Below are 19,671 nucleotides of genomic sequence, written 5' to 3'. Positions count from 1 at the left end.
CTTTTGTAACAAGTCTTGACTCTTTAAACTGTGTGTAATATGTAACTTGAATAAAAATAATTACATGAAAAGTTATTTTCATAACCATAATGAGGACATTGGTTAAAGATGGCATATTGATCACATGCATTTCTCTGTCCTGCCACCTGATAGGCCCAATGAAGAACAAAGACCAAATGACAAAGAATGGCCAAGAGAAGGGAAGGGGTGCCACCAGAAGACAAGTGACTTCAAAGAATTTCTGGGAGATAAAAATCTGACAGCAGTACAGTGGCACATGTAGCAGGGCACAGAAAGACAACCCTAGAATATGCTTGGAAAAGGAAAAACTCAACTGTCCATAGAAAAGAACTCTGTGTTATGTGTGTGGAACGTCCCAGTGTAAAGGCAGACGTTCCTCTGGCCTCTATGAGGCTAAGCCAGGCACTCGTTATCCTTTTACTGGGAGCTCTCAGTTTTCTTCTTAGGGCTCCACTCTTGAAGACATGAACAGAATCAAAAATTACACAAATGAGGAAAGCCTGTGATTTTTCCTGATGCCTTGCTCCATAATTAAGCCTCTTCTTTCAAAAAAGCAGCTGCAGTCAATTCTCACTGTTCATTCTATGCAGTTACTGTGCTCACTGAATTAGTGAACACGAAATCATTGCTTCTAGGGGGTTAGGTTTCTGCAAGCCTCTGGTCACAACATTTTGCAAGAGCAGATTAATACATAAGTTTGTTTTATGTGTGTGTCTGTTTAAGAACACCTTCTTTACTATATATGATTGGTTAACACTGAATTCACAGCCACAGCACTGTAACGCATACTTGAGTGAAACTTCTAACATGTGCATCTTCTTTGTAAAGCATCATAGCCATGTGCAGTGCAAGGAAAAACTCAACTGTCCAGAGTTTTATCCATGGCAAGGCTACGATGTGCCTTACAAAGAAAATGCATGTGTTAGGTAAGTTTCACTCAAGTGTGCATTAGGAAGACTAGACAGCACTTCAGCGCTATGCTTGGGGCCCATTTTAAATGGCAAAATCATCAACAAAAAGTACAAAAACGAAAAAACAAATGGCATTAAATAGATCACAAAAAAGACGCTGGTTTACGGCACAAAGACTGAAAAAAGAAAGCAAAGTGTCCCCTTGCTGAACCTCAACTAGGGATGTGCATATTTTTTCCCCGTTCCACATATGTCCAAAAAGGATTACCAAAGCGCTGTACTGATTTTGGGGTTACAAATAAATTTTATCAAATAGGTAAATTTGCAAATATAGAAACCACAAAAAAATGGGTATTAACTATATGCCTGGAAATGAATAGTGGTGATGGTTGCCCAACAATGTACATATACTTGATGTCACTGAACTACACACTTAAAAAATTGTTAAAATTATAACTTTTATGTTGTATGTATTTTACCACACACACACACACAAAAAAGTGTTGGCCAGGTGTGGTGGCTCATCCCGTTAATCCCAGCACTTTGGGAGGCCCAGGCAGAAGGATCACTTTAGCCCAGGAGTTCGAGACCAGCCTGAGCAACATGGGGATGCTTTGTCTTGTAGAAAATACAAAAAATCAGCCGGATGTGGTAGCACACACCTCTGGTCCCAGCTACTCAGGAGGCTGAGGTGGAAGGATTGCTTGGGCCCAGGAGGTAGAGAGCTGCAGTAAGCCAAGACTGCACCACTGCACTCCAGACTGGGTGACAGAGCAAGACTCTGTCTCAAAAAGAAAAAAAAAAAATGTTCAAAACTGTGGAATTCAGTGATTTTTTTATATACAGGGATTAGGCTTATATGGAGCTTTTTTCCTGCACATTAACTATACCTCCAGGTTGTACTAAAAGCATGCTGACTGCTTTTATGCTTTTTGGTTATATAAGATATGTATTCTATATCTTATATAGAATATATAAATTATATCTTACACCAAGGCTTTCTTTCACCCTTGTCTGCTTGTTTCCAAAAGTTTCTGTTTCTTTTTCTTTATCTCGCTATGTTCCCCAGGCAGTGGCTATTCACAGGAGCAATCTTGATCCCAATCCCCATCTCACTGATCAGCAGAGGAATTTTGACCTGCTCCGTTTCTGGGCCAGTTCACCCCTCCCCTCAGACAACCTGGTGGACCCCTGCTCTTGGGATATAATTAATTTTTAATTGAAGTAAATCATTCTGGGTTTTAACTTTTTTTGTCAGTCACTACAGTTGTTTTGAATAAAAATTCAGTTCATCACTGTCTATCCACCCCCAAGAAACTACTTGCTGAGTTTTGGTATAATGTCAAAGAACGATATCCACAATCACCTGAAAAGGGTATTAATATGCTCCCTTCCTTTTGTAGCTACATTTCTTCATACACTTCAACCAAAACAACATACTGAAATAGTGTGAATGCAGAGCAGACACAGGAACCCAGCTAACTTCTATTAAGCCAGACATTAAAGGGGTTTGCAAAAAATTTAAACAATGTCACTCTTTTCAATAATTTGCTTTGGAAAATAGTTGTTTTTCACAAAAATATGTTATTTACATTACCATGTAATAGGATTATTATTTTTGATGAATATATATTTTAAGTTTCCTAAGTAATAACTTCCAATTCAGCAGCTATCAATACATATAACCCTAATAAATAAAAGCTTTGGGGAGTTATCAATTTTCTGTTTATTTATTTATTTATTTATGAGACGGGGTCTCGCTCTGTCACCCAGGCTGGAGTACAGTGGTACAATCTCGGCTCACTGCAAGCTCTACCTCCCGGGTTCACGCCATTCTCGTGCCTCAGCCTCCTGGTAGCTGGGACTACAGGCGCCCGCCACCACGCCCAGCTAATTTTGTTTTCGTATTTTTAGTAGAGATAGGGTTTCACTGTGTTAGCCAGGATGGTCTCGATCTCCTGACCTCATGATCCGCCTGCCTCGGCTTCCCAAAGTGCCGGGATTAAGGCATGAACCACCGCGCCCAGCCTAAATTTTCAATTTAAAGGAGTTCTGAGACAGAAACGTTTGAGAACTGCTGTTCTCATCAATGGCATTGTACATAACCACTGAAATGAACAATTATGACGATTAGTGGCAACACAGAAAACTGCTTTGGATAAAATTCCGAGGGCGGAAAAAACAAGATACAAAATTATAATCAAAAATACGTTGAAAAAACATATATATGGAAAATATACACAAACAAAAATGGTATTCAGAATATTAGGATTCTGGGGTTCTTTTTCTTCTCTATTCTCCAAACTTTCCGTAAAGTTGTTAACATAGTCTTCACCAACAAACTCGTGACTAAACATGTAACCATTTATGCAGTCTCAGGAAGTTTCACACACCCGAGGATGAAGAAATGTGGTTTCAACAGGCCTAGCCAGAGGACAGGAGTGAAGCACCAGATGAAAAGGCAGGAGGGGGAGGACTAAGTGACTGAGGGGTGGGATCATCAGTTCCTCCCAGGCAGAAGAGAAGATTCTTATCTAGAGAAACTGAATACTCTCAGAAATCTAAGGACACAAATATCTGGGGTCTTCAATAAAAGCACCAGACAACTCCCAATAGGAAAGCTCTGTGGTCAAACATGTCCTATTCACACAAACACAGCTTGTGATCAGATGCTTAGGGCTCCACATTAGGTACAGACAACCAGAGGCTACCAGACATCCAGAGAAAGTCTCTATATGAAACAGAGGTAACAAGAAAGAACCCCAGAAAAAAAGAGAAACAATGCAGGGAACAAAAATCTACTTTATAAAAAAGCTAAAAAAAAAAAAAAAAAAAAAAAGCCTTTACTATTCTCAGGGAGTCAGCAGAAGAAACAACATTCATAATACCAGGGCTAGATGCTGTAAAGACAATAACAACAGATGAAAATGATCAAAGAGTGAGCTGGGGAAGAAGAGAAGACACACACACACACCTTTCTTTCTTCTTTTTTTTTTTTGAGATAGAGTTTCGCTCTGTCACCCAGGCTGGAGTGCAGTGGTGCGATCTCGGCTCACTGCAACCTCTGCCTCCTGGGTTCAAGCGATTTTCCTGCCTCAGCCTCCTGAGTAGCTGGGATTACAGGTACACGCCACCACGCCCAGCTAATTTTTTTGGATTTTTAGTAGAGGCGGGGTTTCACCATGTTGACCAGGCTGGTCTCAAACTCCTGACCTCAAGTGATCGTCCCGCCTTAGCCTCCCAAAGTGCTGAGATTACAGGCATGAGTCACCGTGCCCGGCCCACACACAAATTTTTAACAGAAAGAATGGAAGATGAAGTTAAAAGTATCTCCCAGAAAGTAGAAACATAGAGACAGAAGACAGATTTGAGGCTCTTTTCAAGCACTCCAGTCTCTGCTTAAGGATTCCAGAATGAAGATTTTTAAGTTAAAAAAGAGACAATTTTCCAGAACTGAAATACAAAAACCTCTATATTAAAAGGGTCCAATGAGCACCAAGAACAATGAATGAAGACTAATCCTTGGCACTTCAATGGGTAATTTCTAAAAACCAAGGATAAACTTCCAGAAAGAAAAAAAATGTTACATACTTAAGCTACTTACATGGTTATACTCCAGTCTTTGACATTACCAGTATCTGAAAACCTTTCATGATCCAAGTTTGAGCTTCCCATTCTTTAACCAACTTCTTCTAGCTTCCTGCTCACTCAATCTAGTACTCCAATAACTGTCGGAATTTACCAGGATCTGTAATCCACTGACCCCACACCTTCATAGGGTCAGTCTTCCTCCTCAAGTTCTTACTTCCTAATTATATCACTAATTTCATTGTGATCACTCCCTGGGGGGTTCTATAACAATGCTCCTTTGTCCTTTCACTATACTAATGTGACAAAACCCCAATCTCTGCAAATGCCATGCCTGCAGCTGGGCAACTGAATGCAGCTGGAGAGTAACACACCACCAAGCTGACTCTTCCCACTTTAAATCCTTGGTCACCAACCTCAGGGAAGCCTTAAGGCTGCCTGGCAATTCTATTACATTTCTCTAGTCCATTCACTCTCCTGCTTATCTGGCAATTATTTTAACCTCCTCACATCTCTAATACATCTCCTCATGGTAGCAGATCAGTTTGCTTTCCATTTTACTGAAAAAATAGTTTGCACTCAGAAGAGAATTTCTACAAGCTCCTACTACCATAAGGATCTCCTCACCTGCACTGATGCCAGCACCCTCTGCTTTCCTCCTATTTCTTTATTTTATTTTATTTATTTTTTGAGACAGAGTTTTGCTCTTGTTGCCCAGGCTGGAGTGCAGTGGTGTGATCTTGGCTCACCACAACCTCTGCCTCCCGGGTTCAAGCAATTCGTCTGCCTTAGCTTCCTGAGTAGCTGGGATTACAGGGGCAAGCCTCCATGCCCAGCTAATTTTTTGTATTTTTAGTAGAGATGAGGTTTCACCATGTTGGCCAGGCTGGTCTCGAACTCCTGATATCAGGTGATCCACTCGCTTTGGCCTCCCGAAGTGCAGGGATTACAGGGATTACGCCTGGCCTGCTTTCCTCCTATTTCTGTGGAAGAACTGTCCATGTTATCCAAAGGCCAATGCCTCCACCATCCCCTCACCTATTCCAAAATCTCTTCGACAGCACCAATTTCCTCCTTTCTATTAGATTATCTCCATTAGTAGAGAAATGTTGATATTGTGTCCATCTTCTAAAAAATACCTTGGCCTAATGTCTTCCTGTAGCTACCATCCCACTTATCTGTGCCTAGAAAGAGCTACCTTGCTGTCTCTAATTTATACTCACCGATTCTCTCTTGAGCTAATACATTATATTATATGTGTGAGTACTGCAAAATATTTGAAAGATAAGATAGAACATTTTGGCCAATTAGCAGTAACACATAAAACCTAAGAGTTTATAGAAAAAGCAGCAACTAATTTTAGACAAAGCTTTACAATTATATAAGAAAATAAATGATCACTGCCAAAACTCAACAATACTCACACAGTCTTAATTTAAGTAAATAAGCCAAATACATCATTGCAATAGAAAAGCTAGGGAAAGAAATGTAGATATGGAAGTCGGAAATGGAAGTCAATGATGTTTAAAATGATAAATTTGGAGAAAGCTATTAGAGTATCAGAAGAAAGAGCTTAAAAAAGTCGGGGCCTTTGAGTAATAATGCTGAGGAAAAAGAGGGATAAGAAAAGAAACTTCTGATTGTCATTAGAACTTTTTAGTATATTTGACTTGTTAAGCTATGTGCATGCACTACTTTAGGAAAATAATTTTTTAACAATAAATAACTCCAATAAAGCACAAACGACTGAAACAAGTGAGTTCTGTAGTTCATGTGAGGGGAAAGGTCTCTGCAAGGCTATGAAAATTAGTGGGGGGAAAATAATGAACTTGAAAGAAAACTGTGGTGTAAAACAGGCAATATTTCACACCAAAATAACCATAAGCTATGAAAAGTTGGTCAAAAGCAAGACAGCAGATGCAACTAACATCCCCAGATTCAGAGTAAATATGGGATAGATGCTTCCAGGACAATATGGATAATGGGTAGCATTTTCATTTAAGAGCTAAATCAGATGAATTTCACAACTGGTACATGTATTTTAAAAATATATAAAATGAGCATTTTGATATCCATTTCTGATTGGTTCACGGTCATCCTGGGGGAAGTCTCATCTAAACTGAACTTACACCATAACTAGGCTATTTAAAGGCTTGATTTAAAACGGTCTCCAGAGTGTACATATTAATGTATCTTGTTTACAATTCTTACTCCAACATGTTTGTTAAATTAAAACACCTTTCTTCCACACCTTTCTTCCAACGAACACATAGTTTTTCATGAGTATTTTTTTTTTTTTTTTTTTTTTTTTTTGAGACAAGGTCTTACTCTGTTGCCAGGCTGGAGTGTACTGGCGCAATCTCGGCTCACTGCAACCTCCGCCTCCCGGGTTCAAGTGATTCTCCTGCCTCAGCCTCCCAAGCAGCTGGGACTACAGGCGCACACCACCATCCCCGACTATTTTTTGTATTTTTAGTAGAGATGGGATTTTGCCATGTTGGCCAGGCTGGTCCCAAACTCCTGACCTCACGTCTCGATCTCTTGACCTTGTGATCCGCCCACCTTGGCCTCCCAAAGTGCTGGAATTACAGGCATGAGCCACCATGCCCGGACTTTGTGAGTATCTTTTATGTTCACGACATCCTTGTGACTTAAATGCATGATATAGATTGTCCCTACTCCCTTCTTTCAGAAAATTCTTTTCACTATATAATTCTACATCTCTGTTCTTATCCCAAGGATAGCAGTTAAAACTCTCAACATAATACACAACAACCCTTTAACTTATACTGACTCAGAATGAATTAAGTCCCCAAATCATCAATGCCACTCTTCCCACAACCCTCTGGGTTTTCTTCAGAGGTTTTAGTTCTTCAATAGGTAAGATACATCACATTCCCATCACAGGGCAAGAGAACACTGAGAAAAATAAAGATCTTAGCTGAGAAAAGTACTAAGTAGCCGGGTGCAGTGGCTCATGCCTGTAATCCCCGCACCTGGGGAGGCCGAGGGGGGCGGATCACCTGAGGTCGGGAGTTCAAGACCAGCCTGACCAACATGGAGAAACTCTGTCTTTACTAAAAATACAAAATTAGCCGGGCGTGGTGGCACATGCCTGTAATCCCAGCTACTAGGGAGGCTGAGGCAGGAGAATTGCTTGAACCTGGGAGGTGGAGGTTGCGTTGAGCCGAGATTGAGCCATTGCACTCCAGCCTGGGCAACAAGAGCAAAAGTCCATCTTAAAAAAAGAAAAGAAAAGAAAAGTACTAAGTAATAAAAATACACCAATTAACAGACCAGAGGCTTTAGGTTTCTTTCTACTAGGAATATTATACTGTTATATAAAACCAGTTTTCTAGTTAACAATTCACTTAATTCTTCACCACATGATCCAGTAATGTCACTCCTGGAGAAATTAAAACTTATGTTCACAGAAAAACCTGTACAGGAGTTCTATTCATAATTGCCAAACACTGGAAACTATTCAAACGTCCTTCAGTGGGGGAGCTAATACCAACTGTAGCACAGCCATACAACAGAATACTTCTCAGCAACAAAAAGGAACAAACTGTCAATATATGCAACAGCCTGAATCAATCTCAAAGACATTATGCTGAGTGAGAAGAAGCCAGTTTCAAAAGGTTACATACCATATGATCCCATTTTATTTGACATTCTCAAAAGAAGACAAATGACCAGGTGTTGTGGCTCACGCCTGTAATCTCAGCACTTTGGGAGGCCGAGGCAGGCAGACTGCTTAAGCTCAGGAGTTCAAGACCAGCCTGGGCAACATGGCGAAACCCCATCTCTACCAAAAATAAAATAAAATAAAATAAGCCAGGTGCGGTACTGTGTGCCTGTGGTCCCAGCTACTGGGGAGGCTGAAGTGGGAGGTTGCTTGAGTCCAAAAGGCGGAGCTTGCAGTGAGCCGAGATCACGCTGCACTCCGGCCTGGGCGACAGAGCCAGACTCTGTCTCAAGAAAAAAAAAAAAGCGTGCTATTAAAAAACAATGTAAACTTAATCTTCGACGTTCCAACTGAGAGATCAAAAGTTTCCCAAATGCAAGAAATTATATGATTATTGCCCTCTTGAGGAAAAAAAGTTCCATTTACATTAGCAACAAAAATTATAAAATAGCTTGAAATGAATTTAACAAGCATTATATAAAACATAGATGAAAAAAGTTACAAAACCTGAAAACAAATTTGAGACACATACACATTCCTGAATAGAAACACTTGGCATTAGCTGGATGCGGTGGCTCACAGCTGTAATCTCAGCACTTTGGGAGGCTGAGGCAGGCGGATCACCTGAGGTTGGGAGTTTGAGACCAGTCTGACCAACATGGAGAATCCCGTCTCTACTAAAAATACAAAAATTAGCCGGGCATGGTGGCGCATGCCTGTAATCCCAGCAACTCGGGAGGCTGAGGCGGGAGAATTGCTTGAACCCAGGAGGCGGAGGTTGTGGTGAGCTGAGATCACGCCACTGCACTCCAGCCTGGGCAACAAGAGCGAAATTCCGTCTCAAAAAGAAAAGAAAAAAAAAGAAAGAAAGACTTGGCATCATTAAAATATCAATTTCTTCCCAAACTATTAATAATTTATAAAACCAACTAAACCCTCTTTTCTGGTTAGTGTGGCATGAGAAGCCGTAAGCAACAAAGTCTCTCGCGACACCCTGGATGAGGCGGTGCAGGAAGTCCTGCACGGGAACCAGTGCAAGTGCCCCAAGTTCCTGAAGACGGTGGAGTTGCAGATCAGCTTGAAGAACTATGACCCCCAGAAGGACAAGTGCTTCTCAGGCACTGTCAGGCTTAAGTCCGCTCCCTGTCCCAAGTGTGGGTCCTGGGGGAACAGCAGCACTGTGACGAGGCCAAGGCCATGGATATCCCCCCACATGGACACTGAGATGCCAAAAAAACTCAAGAATAAGAAACTGGTCAAGAAACTGGCCAAGAAGTATGATGCATTTTTGGCTTCAGAGTCTCTGATCAAGCATATCCCACGAATCCTCGGCATAGGCCTAACAAAGGCAGTAGAGTTCCCTTCCCTGCTCACACACGATGAAAACACGGCAGCCAAAGTGGATGAGGCGAAGTCCACAATCAAGTTTCATATGAAGATGTTACGTTTGGCTGTGGCTGTTGGCCACGTGAAGATGACAGACGACGAGCTTGTGTATAACATTCACCTGGCTGTTAACTTCTTAGTGTCACCGCTTAAGAAAAAACTGGCAGAATGTCCGGGCCTTATATATCAAGAGCACCATGGGCAAGCCCCAGCGCCTATATTAAGGCATATTTGAATAAATTCTACTGCTACTAGTAAAAAAAACAAAAAACAAAAAACCAACTAATCCCATGAAAACTAATCTAATCAAAATTTCATGTTCTGCTTTTAGAAAATGGCAACTTAATTCTAAAATTCATGTGGAAGAGTAAATGACCAAAAAAAAAAAAAAAAAAAAAAAAAAGCTATGAAAATTTTGAAAAATAAGAGTCATTGGCCGGGCGTGATGGCTCACACCTGTAATCCCAGCACTTTGGGAGGCTGAGGTGGGCAGTTCATGGGTTCAAGATATCAAGACCATCCTGGCCAACATGATGAAATCCCATCTCTACTAAAAATACAAAAATTAGCTGGCCGTGGTGGCACACACCTGTAATCCCACTTACTCAGGAGGCTCAGGCAGGAGAATTGCTTAAACCCGGGAGGCGGAGGCTGCAGTTAGCCGAGATCCCACCACTGCACTCCAGCCTAGCGACAGAGTGAGATTCCATCTCACCAAAAAAAGAGAGAGAAAAAAAAAAAAAAGAATCATCAGGAGGGGAACTTGACCTAAAACATACAATCCACAGCTGCAGTAATAAAAACACCACGGTTTGTGTATAGGACTAAATAAACAGACTGGAGAAATAACAGGACACATATGAGAATTTATTATGTGTTAACGCAGGTATCTTCAATTGTGGGGAGAGAACTGATGGTTCTGGGACAATTGTAATCCAAGTGGGAAAAAAAGTCAGATCCCTACACCTAATACTAATCTTCCCAAATATATACCACATGAATTAAACGTTAAAATGTGGGCCATAGGAGGAGTATTAGAAGAAAATACAAAACTGGTTGTTTTTTTTTTTTTGGTTTTTTTTTTTGAGACGGAGTCTCACTCTGTCACCCAGGCTGGAGTGCAGTGATGCAGTCTCGGCTCACTGCAAGCTCCGTCTCCCGGGTTCATGCCATTCTCCTACCTCAGCCTCCCGAATAGCTGGGGCTACAGACGCCCGCCACCACGCCCGGCTAATTTTTTGTATTTTTAGTAGAGACGGGGTTTCACCGTGTTATCCAGGATGGTCTCGATCTCCTGACCTCGTGATCCACCCACCTCGGCCTCCCAAAGTGCTGGGATTACAGGCGTGAGCCACCGCACCCGGCCTATAGAACTGTTTTTTAAGTCATGGGACAAATCTTCAAGAAGACATGAAACCCAAATGTAATAAAGAAAAAGATTAAACGATTTTGCCACATAAATACTTAAAAACTTCCCTAAAACAAGACATCATAAACAGTTAAAAGGAGTAATCTAGGGAAAGATATTCACAACCTACATTAACAGACACATCAGACAGATGACTGAAACATAAAGGGTTTAAATCACTAAGATTAAAAAAAAAGAAAAATGAATAAAGGATATAAACAGGAAACTTGTTTTATTTTTATTTGTTTTAGAGAGTGTCCTCTGTTGCCCCGGCTGAAGTACAGTGGTACAATCATAGCGCAATGCAATCTTGTACTCCTGGGCTCAAGTGATCCCCCTGCCTTGGCCTCCCAAAGCACTAGGAATACAGGCATGAGCTACTGCGGGTGGCCAGGGAACTTGCTTCAAAAAGAAATTATGAATGACAAAAATATATAAAAAGATCATAAATCTAAGTAGTGAAAAGGGAAAAAGCAACTTCTGGTTTTTTCTACACCCTTTTTTTGTCCATACGTGCTATGGTTTGAATGAATGTCCCCTCCCAAACTCATGTTGAAATGTAATTGCTGTTGCAGCAGTACTAAGACACCGGGCCCTGGAGAGGCAATCAGACTGCAAGGGCTCTGCCCTCTTTTCTTCCTTTCTCCTCCTCTTCCCTTCCCTCCCCACTCCTCCCCACTCTTTGCCCTTCCATCACGCCCTTCAGGTATCAAGAAGGCCCTGGCCAGATGCAGCCCCTGGATCTTGGACTTCCCAGCCTCCACAACTGTAAGAAATAAATTTCTTATCTTTATAAATTACCTAAGTCTCTGGTATTGTGTTACAGCAGCAAAAACAGACTAAGACATTCAGATAGACAAAAATTATCTACAGCGTAGACGCATGTACGAAAATGAACACTCTATTTCATTTTGGTAGAATAATAAAGTAGGTACATCACTTTTTATTCAAAACCAACATAGTAGTATCTATTACAATGTCAAATATTCATCCACTTTCACCTAGGACTTCCATTTCTAGGAATTATCCTACAGAAACACTTAACAAGGACACACAATGCTAAAGAATGTACATTGCAGATCTGTTTGTAACAACAAAAACTTACAAACAACCCTAATGCCCACTGATAGGAAATAAACTACGGTACCACCATACCCAGGAAGACTATGCTGCCTTTAGACTAATATGTCAGATCTATAAGTACTAAGACCCAGACACAGTCAAGGTACATTACTAAGTAAAAAAAACTATCATCATGTCCCATATGAGTCCCTTTCTGTTAAAAATTTTTTAAAAGTTAATGTCTATATTAAAAAACTCTAGGAATATATACCAAACTGCTGAAAGTGATTATCTTTGAAGAGACAAATTTCAAGGAACTTACTTTCTACATAATGAATTTCTATATTTCTATAATGTTTACATTTTATATGTCATATCTACAATAGGCAAAAAAAACCCCACAAGAGTAAAATGATTCTGTTCAAAGTTTTTTCTTTCTTTTTTTTTTTTTTAACTTTAAGTTCTGGGATACTTGTGCAGAACGTGCAGGTTACACAGGTATACATGTGCCATGGTGGTTTGCTGCGCCCATCAACCCGTCATCTACATTAGGTATTTCTCCTAATGCTATCCCTCCCCTTGCCCCTCACCCTCTGACAGGCCCTGGTGTGTGATGTTCCCCTCCCTGTGTCCATGTGTTCTCATTGTTCAACTCCCACTTATGAGTGAGAACTTGTTCAAAGTTTTAAAAAAAACTGAGAAACTGAGAAAGTTTTTAAATTAAACCACTCTGCTAGTCATATTCAAGCATTTCTAGAGAAAGAACCTACTAGAAGTAAACACCACAGGCCAGACTCTAGATAATGTAAGTTAGGTGAGGTAAATGGAAGAGGGTGTGTCTGTCTCAACGCTCTCTTGGCCCACCATCTCTGCCCACATAAGGAAGCTGGCAAGTAGCCACCTGGAACTGGTGAGAACTAAGAAACTCAGAGGTCTGGTTCCTTATCTCAAGAAAGCTTTAATCAAGGACAAGGACAGCTCCGCCCACACAAGCTGTTTACAGATTCCAAAAGCAGTCTATAAGGCAGCTCAACAACAAGGAGTCTTCACTAAAAATCCACAAGAATTTTATCACTAAAATTGATGAACTGTCAAAAGGCAAATTTCTGGCAACAGTCTTTTAAAATTCCAGTTAGCACAGCCCAGTGCTTCCCAACCTTTTCCCAAGTCTCAGCACACACAGGAAATGAGAATATTTACAGGGCACACTGCTGCAAACAGAGGATGCGTGCTGACAGATGACAGACCCAGGGCTCATGCTCTTGCAGCCCCAGGCCTGGTGGGCTGCAGGCATGAATGCTACGCCATATGTGTCACAGTCTTGGCACATCTATCAGAAGGGTCTCGCACAGGGAGAGCATTTGTTTTAAAAGCTTCCTTCAAAAGTACTACTACATTCGGGCCAGGCATGGTGGCTCACGCCTGTAATCACAGCACTCTGGGAGGCTGAGGTGGGTGGATCACCTGACATCAGGAGTTCGAGACCAGCCTGGCCAACGTGGTGAAACCCCCTCTCTACTAAAAATACAAAAAATTCGCTGGGTGTGGTGGTGGGTGCCTGTAATCCCAGCTACTCGGGAGGCTAAGGCAGGAGAATCGCTTGAACCCAGGAGGCGGGAGGTTGCAGCGAGCTGAGATCACGGCACTGCACTCCAGCCTGGGCAACAGAGTGAGACTCTGTTGCCAACACCACCCCCCCAAAAAAAACGGTATTATTACATTCATTTAACAAATATTTATTAAGTACCTAACAGGTTCCAAGCACTGTGTTAAGTTCTGTCATCTTCCCCTACAGACTGGAGATAGCCTACAAACTAGAGAAGGAGACAGACAAACGAGCAATTCCAATACAATGTAAATTGTGCTATATAAGGGGAGTATCGGGATTTTTATGGAATCCCATGCCTGGGGAAAGGGGATTTGTCAATGATTACTTCTCAGAAATGTTCCCTTAACAGAAGAGTAAAGAGTATTTCAGGTACAGGGAAAAGCAGGCACAAAGACCTAAATGCAAGAAACTACATCAAAGGTTGGGCACGCTGGCTTATATCTGCAATCCCAGCATTTTGGGAGGCTGAGGCGAGCAGATCACCAGGTCAAGAGATTGAGACCATCCTGGCCAACATGGTGAAACCCCATCTCTACTAAAAATACAAAAATTAGCCGAGCATCATGGCACACACCTGTAGTCCCAGCTACTCAGGAGGCTGAGGCAGGAGAATCACTTGAACCCAGGAGGCGGAGGTTACAGGGAGCTGAGATCATGCCACTGCACTCCAGCCTGGTGACAGAGCGAGACTCCGTCTCAAAAAAACAACAACAACAACAAAAAAAGCAAAACAGGCTCTGTACCATATAACAATAGGAGGGAGTTAGTTTTGTGGTTTTAATGCATGTATTTTTGATTAATAGGAATGGGGCTGAGCAGAAAGCCATTTCACAAAGGTTAGGAAAGTATGTGCCTTCCTACACAATAACCAATTAAATATACACTATGAGAAAAGTAGAGAGATTAAGAAACTTCTTAAAGATAAATCTGTAAATATTGACAATGCTATTGATTAGCAAGTAACATGAGCTCATACACATAAGTGTATACCTGAAGTTAAAGACAATTTTTACTGTGGTAGCAGACATTTGCTACTGAAAAAGAACAAAACATTACCTATTTTTAAAGGTAAAGATTATTTAAACCCTCTATGATATTTCCAACGTTTAAAGTAATAGGAAAGCAAAAGAACTCCCAGATGGGCCAGGCACGGTGGCTCACGCCTGTAATCCCAGCACTTTGGGAGGCTGAGGAAGGTGGATCACGAGATGAGAAGATCGAGACCATCCTGGCTAACACAGTGAAACCCTGTCTCTACTAAAAATACAAAAAATTAGCCGGGTGTGGTGGCGGGTGCCTACTCGGGAGGCTGAGGCAGGAGAATGGCGTGAACCCAGGAGGCGGAGCTTGCAGTGAGCCGAGATTGTACCACTGCACTCCAGCCTGGGTGACAGAGCGAGACTCTGCCTCAGAAAAAAAATAAAAACAAAAACAAAACAAAAAACTCCCAGACACCTAATATATGTTTCATGCTCTTTTGAGAAAGCTTAATGAGGCTGGGCGTGGTGGCTCATGCCTATAATCCCAGCACTTTGGGAGGCTGAGGCGGGCGGATCACTTGAGGTCAGGAGTTTGAAACCAGCCTGACCAACATGGTGAAACCCCATCTCTACTAAAAATACAAAAAAAAAAAAAAAAAAAAAATTAGCCTGGCGTGGTGGTGTGCGCCTGTAATCTCAGCTACTCAGGAGGCTGAGGCAAGAGAAACGCTTTAATCTGGGAGGCGGAGGTTACAGAGAGCCGAGACCACCACGCCACTGCACTCCAGGCCTGGGCTACAGGGCAAGACTCCATCCCAACCCCCGACCACCCCCCCACCCTGAAAAAAAAGAAAAAGCTTAATTAGTGAGGTATGGCTCATGCCTGTAACCCCAACACTCTGGGAGGTTGAGGCAGGAGGACTGCTTGAACTAAGGAGTTCAAGATCAGCCTGGGCAACATGGTGAGAACCCTGTCTCTACAAAAAAATTTTTTAAACATTAGCTGGGTGTGGCAGTGCATGCCTGTAGTCTCAGCTACTTGGGAGGCTGAGTTGGGAGAACTGCCTGACCCCAGGAGGTTGAGGCTATAGTGAGCCATAATTGCGCCACTGCACTCCAGCCCGGGTGACAGGGCGAGGCCCTGTCTTGAAAATAAAATAGGCTGGGCGCGGTGGCTCATGCCTGTAATCCCAGCACTTTCAGAGGCCAAGGCGGGCGGATCACGAGGTCAGGAGTTCGAGACCAGCCTGACCAACATAGTGAAACTCTGTCTCTACTAAAAGTACAAAAAAAAAAAAAAAAATTAGCCTGGCGTGGTGGTGTGCGCCTGTAATCCCAGCTACTCAGGAGGCTGAGGCAAGAGAATCACTTGAACCTGGGAGGTGGAGGTTGCAGTGAGCTGAGATCGCGCCACTGCACTCCAGCCTAGGCAACAGAGTGAGACTCCATTTCAAAAAAAAAAAACCTAAAATAAAACAAAACAAAACAAATGAAAAGCTTAGTTACCTTAGAAATAAGGACAAATAAGGCCGGGCGCTATGGCTCACGCCTGTAATCCCAGCACTCTGGGAGGCCGAGACGGGCGGATCACAAGATCAGGAGATTGAGACCATCCTGTCTCTACAGAAAATTAGCTGGGTGTGGTGGTGGGCACCTGTAGTCCCAGCTATTCGGGAGGCTGAGGCAGGAGAATGGTGTGAACCTGGGAAGCAGAGCTTGCAGTGAGCTGAGATCATGCCACTGCACTCCAGCCTGGGTGACAGAGCGAGACTCCGTATTAAAAAAAACAAATAAGGCCTATATCTATATTCTTTTCTCTCTCTTACATGGAAATAAACAGAGCAACTGTCATAACAGAAATAAGCATAACTGGTATTTACCTCTCTGCCTGTAAGGATATGTCTTGCCAATTTTACTTTTGCAAAATTCCCCTTGCCGATTGTTTTCAACAGTCTGTAGTTTCCGATGTGAGGTTGTTCATCTGCACAGGAAGCTATAGAGTTTCTACACCGAGCTCCTGAGCGGCTGGTACGAGAGGTAACTTCTTGACGCCCATCTCCATGTGACGTGTGCTGCAATACAGCATATACAAAGATAAGGAAATGAGAGAACACAGAGTACTTGCCAAGTTCTAAGAGCTTCTGGTTGAAGAAAAAACATTCCTACTTTAACTTTAATCTTAAAGTATCTAGCACTTCAAAGGAATTTAACCACAATATAAATTTGAGGAAAATAAAAATTCTGAGATGAAAAATACCAAGTGCTGAAGTTCAATTGAGTGTTCAGGAAGAAATGAGATATTTTGCATACGTGGCTGTCATATAAAACAGGAGTAAAAGGGCTACCTTCCGGTTATACAGTGCTTAACTTTTCCATATGTTAGCAAGTGCACCTGCACACCTGAGCCTCACTACAGCCCATGCAGCAGGGGAAAAGCTCATGTCACCATTCACTAGATAAGGATACAGCCACATAACTCTTCAGGGGGAAATCCACAGAGAATTCGGATTCCCAATTTCCTTCTACACTACACTTGCTAACAGTAATTCAAAACAATGTGCTTAACAGAAACAGCTAGACTGTGTGGCCCTTAATAGATGGCCCCTGTTGAATAGATGAATAAAGTACTCAATATGTCTCTATCCTATGAAATATTCAGGCCCAAGAATTACACTTCTGTGTGCACACTGTGTACATGGCTGTATGCGCAGGCCTCCTGCTACTACTGCTCCCTTGGCCCCCACACACTCAAAGGATTACATGCCCCAATCCTTTCCCCACTGTGGCTGTTAACTCCTGCCCAAGGGAGGCTTCTCATTCCACATACACTCACAGCCACTTTCCACCCCCTTTACACGTTTCTCTTTTCCAACTTTTTGTCCAGGAAAATGTCCTGTCTTTCTCTATATACCTATAAATCAAAACAAGCCTGATTTTTAACTAATAAACTGCTTTGTAATGCACTCAAGTCAAAGGAAATGAAACTCAGGTGTTTTAAAGTGAAAGTAAGCTTTAAAACTTGCGCCATCTACCTCTGAATTTCTCAAAAGATGTCCTTTTCAGAATTTCCTCATTAATCTCCATCTACTTCTTCATTATTTCTCTAATATTTTTCACATTCACATACCAGGTTTGGGGATAGGCTTTTGTCTGTTTTACTCAGTTATCACATAATATGGCATCTCAACAACAATTTCTGTTTGTATTGCAAATGTCTATTTTAGATTAAACAGGCTTTTTATGACCTCGCTACAAATCTAGGCAACTTGTAAACATTGTTCCTCTAACAAAAATGATTGATTTCCATATTAGAACTTTCGGAAAATAGACCATTTATAAATACGGAGTTGATAAAAGACTAAAATGATAATAAAGCTTTGACACTAAGGCTTTAATACAAAAACAGGTAGTTTTGTTGTGCACAAGATGCATGCTGTTGTAATGCAAATTATTACATCAACTGTAGTCTAGTTTTAAAAGAAGCTGGGTGATCATGTTTATGTTTATTTCTACATGATTTTAATTACACTAGAATTTAAGTTTCATGAAAACAGTAACAGGAATTTATTATTTCTTATATCTTAGAACAGCAGTTGGTACAAAACTGGTACTCAATAAATATTAGAACGGCTGAATAAAAGATATAAATGTTAACCACTATAGTGTTCAGAAGGTTAAAAATAGGAAATTTCTCTTTTTTATCTTCTGAATTTCTTCATTCATTCACTGAATATTTACTGAGTGAGTTACACACACACACACACACACACACACACACACACCAGGCACTATATAAGGTGTGGGAAAAAGCAGTGCATAAAGCAGTCCATGTCCCCATGAGGTATGTATCAAGTGGTTTTACTATCTGTGCAATGAAAACATATTCACTGAAATTATACTACTGGCCAAAATTTTTGTTAAAAAAGCTTTTTGCAATGTAAACATGCATTTTCAAATTTACATGCTTCATAAATTCAACCTTCATGTGTGAAAGCTCATCATACTAATTGGGTCATTCTATTCATATTCAACTAAATCAGAGTTGAGGGGTGGGGATGGGGTGGGGGGCCGGGGAGGGGGAGGGATGTAACATTGCTCCAAGATTACAATTCTCTGTAAGCCTGGCTGCCGAAACTGCCTATTGTAACCTGAAACCAGTTTATCTAATGGCTACTGAAACAACTTGTTGCTGACTCTAAGACCAGTATTACCCACCACTCTCACTCACCAATCAGGGCTTGCCACCTCCCCAAAACTTTACTAGTGCCAATGACCTGTATTTCAAAATATGTAACACTTGTCTTTATAAAATCGCCAATCTTTACTTTGTTCTTCATACATACTGAAGACCACCCTGTGGTCTGTGTGCCCCAGATTGCAATTCTTGCGTCCCAAATAACATATTTTAACTTCAGAGATTCATCTCTACGTTTTATTTGACTTCAATATGTGTTTTCTATAATGAGGCAGTCAAATTGATGAAATAATAATTTTCATGCAAACCAACTGCCTTCTATTTAATGTAAAATAGAAATATTAGAAAAATCTTGGTTTTTGTTGAGATGGAGTCTCACTCTGTCAGCTGGAGTGCGGTGGCACAATCTCAGCTCACTGCAACCTCCGCCTCCCAGGTTAAAGCAATTCTCCTGCCTCAGCCTCATGAGTAGCTGGGACTACAGGTGCGCGCCAGCATGCCCGGCTAATTTTTGTATTTTTAGTAGAGACAGGGATTCACTATGTTGGCCAGGCTGGTCTCGAACTCCTGACCTTAAGTGATCTACCCACCTCAGCCTCCCAAAGTGCTGGGATTACAGGCATGAGCCACCGCGCTCGGCCAGGAAAATCTTAAGATTCACAGGCATCCAATGTTCCTATCTGCTTACTCACTAATGTGCTTATAATAAAATACTAACTCCTTAGCGCTTCATCCACTAGCATGTAACCTTCACGAGGACAGGCTTTTTGTGTTTTGTTCATTATCAGATATTCCCCAAACCTGAAACAGTGCCTAGCACATG

General features: G+C 41.6%; 1 protein-coding gene and 1 pseudogene across 11 annotated transcripts in view; one reads left to right on the top strand and one right to left on the bottom strand.

The window, feature by feature from the left end:
- MARK3 (microtubule affinity regulating kinase 3) overlaps window positions 1-19,671 on the bottom strand; it is a 117,393-nt gene that overhangs the window by 81,082 nt on the left and 16,640 nt on the right. For 8 of the 11 annotated variants that reach the window (XM_054449374.2, XM_054449376.2, XM_054449375.2 and 5 more), the window contains exon 2: window positions 16,534-16,725. The exons of 2 other annotated variants lie outside the window; for them this stretch is intronic. In XM_054449374.2, the coding sequence (XP_054305349.2) occupies window positions 16,534-16,725 (192 nt within the window). Of the gene's footprint in view, window positions 1-16,533; window positions 16,726-19,671 lie in introns of those variants that run through there. One more of the 11 variants, XM_063651243.1, reaches the window with a different exon arrangement.
- On the top strand, window positions 917-9,833 carry LOC129013184 (large ribosomal subunit protein uL1-like; annotated as a pseudogene).

Source organism: Pongo pygmaeus, chromosome 15 (genome assembly GCF_028885625.2).
Source record: "Pongo pygmaeus isolate AG05252 chromosome 15, NHGRI_mPonPyg2-v2.0_pri, whole genome shotgun sequence".
Taxonomy (NCBI): domain Eukaryota; kingdom Metazoa; phylum Chordata; class Mammalia; order Primates; family Hominidae; genus Pongo; species Pongo pygmaeus.
The sequence above is the reverse complement of the archived record's forward strand: the minus strand, read 5'-3'. Positions and strand labels throughout refer to the sequence as shown.